The 9,216-nt window shown below is 31.2% G+C and overlaps 1 protein-coding gene across 1 annotated transcript; it reads right to left on the bottom strand.

Annotated features, from left to right (window-relative positions):
• Positions 1-1,145: 1,145 nt before the first annotated feature.
• Positions 1,146-4,710, bottom strand: LOC112525625 (quinone oxidoreductase-like protein 2 homolog). The gene is made up of 6 exons (XM_025135827.1): positions 4,283-4,710; positions 4,073-4,181; positions 2,873-2,964; positions 2,536-2,794; positions 2,091-2,234; positions 1,146-1,469 (listed from the first exon to the last, which is right to left on the bottom strand). The coding sequence occupies exons 1-6, from the start codon at positions 4,627-4,629 to the stop codon at positions 1,371-1,373; spliced, it is 1,050 nt and encodes a 349-aa protein (XP_024991595.1). The 5' UTR covers positions 4,630-4,710; the 3' UTR covers positions 1,146-1,370.
• Positions 4,711-9,216: the final 4,506 nt, after the last annotated feature.

Here is a 9,216-nt window from a genome sequence, read left to right as displayed (position 1 = left end):
TTTATGTAATTTATTTAACTTATTTTTTTATTATAATTTAATTTAAGTTTGATAATGAAATAATTTATTTTTGGTTTAAAAATATAACATTTTATAAAGATAATAATTAAGTATTCTATTAGAATTCAATGATTATCCTAATTATATTTTAGATTTTTTATATTTAAAATAAAATATTTATCTTGTATTTTTGATTATGTTTATCTGCAATTAGTTACACGAATTCATATATAGAGCTTTAATAAGTTGTACTTACGCACAATCTACTTGTAATCTTGAGTTTTAAGTACCATGCATTAATAAACAGTACTTTACGCATAAAAATTAGTTTTTAAGAGTTTTTGTCAAATGCTTTATAATATAGTATAGATTTTTTTTAATAATTTAATTTAAGTTTAATAATGAAATAATTTATTTTTAGTTTAATAATATAACATTTTATAAAGATAATAATTAAGTATTCAGTTAGAACTCAATGATTATCCTAATTATATTTTAGATTTTTTATATTTAAAATGTGATGTTTATCCTGTATTTGATTGTGTTTATCTGCAATTAGTTATACGAATTCAGATATGRGATGAAATCGGATAGGGATGAACGGGTTTAAAAGTTTTAGAAGTTTTTAAGAGTTTTAGCCAAATGCTTTATAAGATAGTATAGATATGTAAGCAATCATTTTTCAACCAACACTTAGTACGATCGGATGCGAGAATTCGCATACAAGGTAGATTTGTACTAAAATTTTATAACATTAAATACATTTGTATACATCTTGAAGAGGGGTATTATATTACTTTTGCTTACTTATATCAAATTTAGACATACTAGCTTTTCTAATCTCCGGGGTTTTTTTTATCTTACTCTCTGAGATAGAAATCAGGTGTATGTACGTCTTATCCTCCCCAGACTCCACCGGCCACCACTGGGTTGTATTTACTAGAGGCTCGTTTGCTTTGATTTGGTATTATAGCTTCCTTTTGGCTCTCAAAAGAGCATAAGAGAAAGAAAAAGGTTTTTCATGTAGCATTTGTAGTCTGAACTCTAAAACACACCCACACAAAAGAGAGAGAGAGAGTCTATGTCCATGATTTCAAAGGGAAGCCACATTCCATTGCTATCTTCAAAGACTTCAACTCATGTAAACAAAAAACCCACAAGAAACTATTATAAACTCATTCACTCTCCATAAATTCTATAACATCTTTCATAATTATCACCAACACCACGCCTTATTTAAGAACAAAAATGTTATTGACGTTGAAACCACATATGCCAATATGCTATTGTTCTATTACGGCTATTGTAAGTAGAATTCGCATGAGTTTTGGTACTTACCTATATCATCTTCACATTTGAGGAATTGTAGTCTAGAGCCTAGAAGAAGTTATGCTTTTGGGGTCATCAAAAGTAAGCATTACCTTCCCAATTACTTTCCGGTCCCTGATATCCAAGAACGCAAGGTTGGCCTGCCAACAACATTTACAATACGAACATCACAATAGTTCCGTTCTAGTTGTTTACCAACGCAAATTGGGTAACCAGGTAAAAGTGTGGTCTAGGTAAGCCATGAATGAGTAGAGAGACACTCCAACCTTACCAGATTAGCATCTTGGTCGAAAACATTTTCAGTCAGATGATGTTGGTAAAAAAAAATACATCATCTTTTATTCGGTAAACACCTCTTACCAGGTAAGAGGCAGTAAGCATACGAGTGTTCTCCATATCAAAGGTAAAAACCATATGTTTGTGCATAGTCATTGCTGCAAACTACTGATGTTTTTATTTGAAATCTACAAGATTCTCTTATTTTGTCATTATTAAAAGGCACATCAAACGTTTATGTATTCATCAAACACTTCCATCTATTAAACGTGCTTGATGATATTTATTTCAATCCGCAAGACTCTGTTAAATTTTCATGATCTGGGGACGTTTTAGACATCTAACTAATGATTGAACACTTATATTAGACTATCTGTTGTATCAAATGTTGCAATTTTTTGTAAGGCGGAAAAGTAACTGGGAGGGGTAACAAGAGTATATATGACTCGTTACTTAACCTCAATAAATGAAGAATTAATTGATACCTGTCGGAGTTTGTACGATTGAGAAATGTAGATGGTAATTAGGCCTTTTGCCAACCAAGATAGAAGCTCCTTTAAAGAGTCTTCAAGTATTTCTGGTTGGTTCACTTTATAGCTCCCCCAGTACAGTCCATGAATTGTCCAATTCTGCAAAAACAGAACACAAAAAGTTCAATCCTTTCTGCCCATATTCACCATCTTTTTATAAGACCCTTTTTTTCCATAATTCCATATAAAAAGGTCTAATACGACACTTTATTTCAGAAGTCCTCAAAAAACTTGTTATGGCGTATCAACTTATTGTGACACTTTCACATAGGACATCCAATTGTTTGGTCCTATAACACAGTCAATTAGGGCACTTAAAAATATTTTGAGCCCTTTAAAGCCGATTATGTTGTAGTGTATCATGAAAATGAGATTTTTAAGAATCAAGCAATTGTTGTACCTTAACAAGGGCGATATTAGCAGGAATAACAGGGACCTCGCCACTTGCGAACCCTATAACTAAAATTTGTGCTCCCCAACTCAACAACTTCATGCTTTCTTTCGTAAGCTTGCCTCCAACCGGATCATACAAAACATCGACCCCTTTCAGCTTTCGTGTTCGCAAAAATGCCTTCACGCTTTCAATAACACCTCCTTTGCTCAAGTCAACAACATGATCCACGCCCATTGACTTCAAAAATTCTACTTTCTCGGCTCCTCTGCGATTTCAAATGGTCAAACCACAACAAATCCAAAATTATGGGCAACTATGGAATTCATACACACGAAACACACACCTAGCAACGGCAATGACAGTGGCACCACAAACCTTTCCGATCTGAACAGCTGCAAGACCAACACCTCCAGCTGCACCAAGAACTAGCAACACCTGAAATTTTGTATGATCTCGTACGTCCATAACTTGCTTGTAAGCATTTGATATTTGAGTTTTAAAATCTGGGTACTTTTTGGTATATTTAGCACCAATGTTTTTCTAGTTGTAGCAACTTAGTTTATTGTAAATCTTTTTTGGTAACCGTGATTGTCTGGGTCAGCCTATGCTGTTATAGCGGTGAAAATACAAAATTGCGGTCGGGACCGATATTTGAAATAGCGGTTATAGCGGTCCAAAAACAGTGGTTCATATAATATTTCTTAGAATTATATATAATATGCCTACATAAACATATCATTTGCAAAATAGGAAAAGTGTTCATAAACGAGCTAATCGCAAGCAATAGGTTCGGCATCCGAGTCCACATCATCTAATACGTTCAGTTCTTCGTTTAGGCTAAAAACAGAGGCTGAAAATAGATCCCAAAAAAAGAAGGACCGGAAATAAAGCCCAACTATCTAAAATCAGAGAGCGAAAATAAAGCCCAAACCCCCAGAAAAGTAACGTTAATATCGAACGCAATTGATCCTAAATATCGGTCAAAATTGCGGTAAATTGCACCGATAATTGCGCTACCACAATTTAAACCGCAATCTGACCACTGTTATTTTGCTAAAGTCCGCTATCCGAGATATAGCCGCAAGTAACAGCATAGGGGTCAGCTTGCACGCACTTAAACTAATCCTATGGGGTCCCAAAGAACAACCACGAAAATCCTCATTGGCCTTGAAGGGACTCGAACCAGTGAAGCATGGGTAGGCATGGGAATGGGGCGGGGACAACAATCCCCGTCCCCGATTACTTATCTCTATCCCCGTCCCCATCCCCAACCCCGTCAAGGAATATAATCACATCCTCATCCAACAGGAGAGCCAAAGACCCAAAACTTGTTGCCAGTTGAGCTAGCAATTGTCACTTTCTTTCTCAGAACTATTTTCAATTTCATGTCAAACAGAAGTTAAAATCTGGTTTACTTAACATGAAGTCATATTTCACCTCTTTATAGTCAAAAAAGAAAAAGAATACTGTAGTTGAAGAGAATAGTAAAATTGAAAACGGAAGGGAAAAAGGTGTTGAACAAGATATAGGGTGATAGCGATACCTGACCAGATTTGAGGTTGGCTCTATGAACCAAAGCTACATGAGATGTTCCATATGCAACTGGAAGTGCACCAGCAGCCACCAGATCACACCCATCAGGAACTCCAAACCTTCAATTTCTCAGTAAAACTCAAAATTAGGGGAGATTGAAGCCATAAGTTGAACGCAGAAAACCAAAATTCATATGCCGAAAAGTGAAAGGATTACTCACAAATCCTTCTCTTCGGCAACGATAAATTGGGCGAAAGAACCTACACCGGCGAAGGAACAAACAGGATCGCCGATTTTGAAGTTGGTGACATCGGGACCGACGGATTCGACGATGCCGGAGAAATCGGAACCAGGAACGAAAGGCAAAGCGAACTTTTCTTGATACTTACCGAGGACTTGAAGGTAGTTGGCATAATTTAAGCTGGTGGACTTGATTCGAACTCTGACTGAAGTGGGAGAATCAAGTTTGGGGATTGGGTGAGATGTTGAGACAGTGAGAGAAGAATCTTCCGACGAATCGGGTGGGGTTGTTGGATCACCGAGCTTCCTGCATACCAAAGCTTCCATTTCCTTCGATGATTTTACAGGCGATCTGAAATACAAATACCACCTTCTATCCGTGCCCTACAGCCTTGCACTGCACCCCGTATAGTGTATGCTACGGTATTTGTTTCATATAACCATCGGTTTAGGAAACTGCAAGTAAAATGCATCATTTTTACGTTAAAATCATCCGTCAAAAACGGGTTTAAAGTAATCTATATTATATTATAAATTATTTGATAAAAAATTTTAAAAATTATTTTTTAAGCATGACGTACTGTTTATTGATGCATATTACTTAAAATTCAAAATTACAAGTAGATTGTGCATAAATATAACTTATTAAAGCTTCATGTTTGAATTCGTGTAATTAACTGCAGATAAACATAATCAACTAAACAATAAATATTTTATTTTAAATATAAAAAATCTAAAATATAATTATTGGGTTACACTTATAACAGAATACTTAATTATTATTCTTATAAAAATTATATTATTAAACAAAAAATAAATTATTTTATTATTAAATCTAAATTAAATTATAATAAAAAATTTGAATTAAAAAAATTTCATAAAGAACGAGAATTTTAAATAGTTATTTCATACTAATATTGATATATTTTTTTAAAATTTTTATGAATATAAACATTATCGTTTTCTCAAAATCACATAAAACCGTATTATATCGACAAGAACAAAAAATAAAACGAAACATTATCTTGATATATCTCGGTACATTGTACGAGTATCCTTCTAGTTTACCTAAATGAATCTGGCATAGATGGAGCAAGGAAAGAGAATGAAATAAAAATAAATTTTGATATAATTTTTTTTCTAATTCTTTTACTAAAAAACTCGAGAACAAAGGATTTTTTTTTTTTCTTTTCACATTACTTTCCCTTCCTTTTGTTCGTAAAAAAAGTTCAAGAAAATAGTGTAAAGATTAAAACAAACTTTTTCTAAATCATCAATTTTATTAATATAAATATCATGTTGTTATAGCTTGAGATCTTATTCTTTTTTTATGAAAGTGTACATAATATTTATGCACTCAATATTATATAATAAAAACAAAGTATGAAAAACAATTATAGTTTTAAAATTATAAATATAGATATAAGTTATATCGGCTCATAATGTTAATAATTTTTACAAAAGATAGATGGGGGTTTTCTTAGCTAATAACAAGAAAATCTATTATATTTTAAGACAAAATGGATTCATGTGAAGATGGAATAATCAAAAGAGTCGATAGGCAAATAGTTTTAAACGTTGATATTAGGTAAACAATAAGCAATACTATAAAATGAACAACCAATTAACTTTTTTACATATTTACTTCTCCAATATATTTAATTAATATATGATAGTTAATGTAATATTAAATTCTTTTTTAGTTCTATTAGATACTAGAAAATTTATGTCTATTTTATTTATTAATTATTTTAAACTAATACCATATACTAAAAAATCCTTGGGGCCTGGGCGTACGTCCACCCTCCCCTAGGAAAGGCCCCGAATATAAAAAGTAAATATTTATGTTGATATATGCAAGAAGAAAATTAGTAGATAAGAATATATAAAGATGTTTCCTTTATGAAAACCTAATATTAAAAATATACAGAATCTGGAAGTGTGCAAACTCGTGAGCTATGTAGCGCCAAAGTCATACACTTTTTTTTATCTAGTATGACATGATTGAAATATATCAATGTGGTATGGGTGTTCGTATTTTATATTTTGTTTGATCTTTGTCATATATATATATATATATATATAGAGAGAAGAGCGTTCAAATAAAAACTTGATCCATTTGTATAAACCGTGTAAACCAATCTCATCCATTCATTTTTTGATCAATGGCTAAGATTACATTACCTTATTTTAGGAAATTAAAAATTAAAAAATAATTGATATTTATTTTATTTCATCAATAAGGGTAGAATCGGTAAACAAATTTAATTCATAGTATTTTTTATTCAAGGCAACCATATCAGGTAAATTATATTATTAATGAAAATGTTTCATCATCATGAATATATTTCATTAATTATTTTGCAATGAAACCTTTTCACATTGAAATTTTTATATGCAGATTAATTTCATAACGAACAAAATCCATTATGCATTATTTCATTAACTATGAATMTATTTCATTAACTATTTTATTAACTATTTTACATGAATCTATTTCATTACCTATTTTACATGAATCTATTTCATTAACTATTTTATTAACTATTTTACATGAATCTATTTCATTAACTATGCACCCGTTTCATGGTACGTATATTTCATAACGAACAAAATCCATTATGCACTCGTTTCATGTTCATTCTACCAACTAAACTGATCAACTTCGATTACAATGCAACATTGATCACCATGAAACTAGTTCATGAATCACGAATCAATTAGAAAATGAAAATGTTTTWCCATCATGAACCTATTTCATTTATATATACCATATGCGTTGAAGAAGAAAATAAATCATTTTACAATGAAATTTTTTCATATTAATACAGTTTCATGAACATTGATTTTTTTTTCTCCAACCTCAACCCACGATTTCATTCCTAAAGTTGATATAATCTTCATACAAGCTTTCCAGATTCATTGCATACCAAATAATTAAAAATCAAGATTTTAATAATATAATATAATATAATAAAAGTTTGAAACGTTACCATTTTCATACTTTCTTTTATTAAATTGCCTTAAATAAAATGTATTAATAACTTCCTTAATTATCAAAAAATTGTGTAAAATGATATAAATACTCTTATCAATTAAATTTAATTAAAAACAAATGGAATTTTCTTATTGGTCGAAATTGGTTTACACGGTTTTTTAGAATTGAATGGTTTGCATTTGAACCTGCCCATATATATATATATATATATATATATATAAATGGTTTAAAAAATAAACAATCATTTTTGTTTTTTTGTAACTTCAAAATCTCATATAACAATTAAATACTTATAAGTAGTGATGGCTAAACCGGTCCGGCCTGGGTCCGTAGGAGGATCAGGACCGGTTATGGATTTTGGGTGCTTTGCGGGACCGGGACCGGTTATGGACCGGCCTGATTTTTAAAAAATGTAGCCGTTTTTTGGCTCTTTTTTGTATTTTTTACTTTCTAAACACTATATACAAGTGTCTTGGTTGATGGATTTAAATACCAAGTTCTCGATTCGCAAAAAACGCAAAACAAAAACGTTCACAATTATCGGTCTATCACTATATTTTGTAAGACAATGTAATTTTAATTATAATAAAACGCATTTTTAAAGTGTATTTAAGTAACCCAATTACAAATTTTATAATGTATTAAAAATATATATCATTAATATATATATTTTTTAATGACCGAGACCGGTTGGGACTGGGACCGGTAGCCTATAACCGGTTACAATAAAGCTTGACCGGGCTCAACTTTTTCGAGCGGGACCGGGACCGGTTATGAGAAATCTTGGGGGGTTTTTGGCCATCACTACTTATAAGAATGATAAAAAAAAAAAGTTAACCATAAGGGTGGTGCCGGATTGGTTTGAGCTTGGCTTCAAAGGTCAAAAGTATCATGAGGTCCCATATTCAAATCCAAGGAGAAATAAAAATCCCCTTGTGGTCACGGAAGTTTAAATGCGGTGACTCCGGACTATCTGCAAAGCAGGTGATCGTCATGGAATTAGTCGGTTCGTATAACGGGTTGGGATATTCAGGTTAATAAATAAATAAAAAAGTTAGGGTACAAAGAATCACTTTATAAATAATTCATAACATGTTAGCAAACGTTAAAAAGATTAGACAATGAATAATAAGTTATGTTGCAACTTATAAATTTTAGACAACAAGGTGTCACTTATTCTACAACTTAGAAATTTGATATAAATAAATGATTAATGACTTCTCTATAAAGTGAAGTGATAATATTTTTCAGAAAGTGATCAATCACTTGTCTACAAATGATGAAAAATTAAAAATCCATACAATAATCCACGAGTTTTATTTATTTATCAATTATCAGATGAAGTATCATTATTACTCATCTTCATCTACGATAATTATCACCAATACCCTACAAAGGAAATGACAAAGTTTCCACACAATTATGAATAGAAAAAAACAACAACTTAACCGTCTTAAAATAAAATAAATGAATAGAAATATGTCTCAAGGGTCGCAATGTATTGAAGCTTTCATCTTCATAAACTTACTCTAAAATTGTCTCCGCTTCAAAAAGGTACCATTTATCCATGTTGAGTCATCATTTACCGAGGTTACTGTTATTAATTGATGCATAATTTAATAAAAATCAATCCGATCCATTTAAAATTAAGGTTTTACTCGAGTTCTTGAATTAATTGAATCTAAGACGTCTATTTAACGCCTTGTGATGATTGTAAACGGTTACATGACCTTCTTTTAACGGTCCAAAATAAAGATATAAAAATATTTACTTGTATTTATTAAATAACTAGAAGCGTACTCGCGTAATGCAGCGAGATACATCGTGATTTTAATATTTCATTTTATTCTTTATCTCAGTCGATGTTATAATATGGCTTTATGTGATTTTGAGAAAGCGATCATGTTTTTATTTTT

Source organism: Cynara cardunculus (genome assembly GCF_001531365.2).
Source record: "Cynara cardunculus var. scolymus isolate 2C chromosome LG 13, CcrdV1, whole genome shotgun sequence".
NCBI lineage: Eukaryota > Viridiplantae > Streptophyta > Magnoliopsida > Asterales > Asteraceae > Cynara > Cynara cardunculus.
Note: the sequence above shows the minus strand (reverse complement) of the source record. Positions and strands in the feature narration are given on the sequence as shown.

Bases quoted from the DNA above. Each gene is read 5' to 3' on its own strand.
- LOC112525625 (XM_025135827.1), bottom strand. From the start codon at position 4,629: ATGGAAGCTTTGGTATGCAGGAAGCTCGGTGATCCAACAACCCCACCC. The intron at 4,182-4,282 runs GTGAGTAATCCT...GAGAAATTGAAG, and splicing joins GTTGCCGAAGAGAAGGATTT to GTTTGGAGTTCCTGATGGGT. The intron at 2,235-2,535 runs GTACAACAATTG...CTGTTTTTGCAG, and splicing joins CTAATATCGCCCTTGTTAAG to AATTGGACAATTCATGGACT.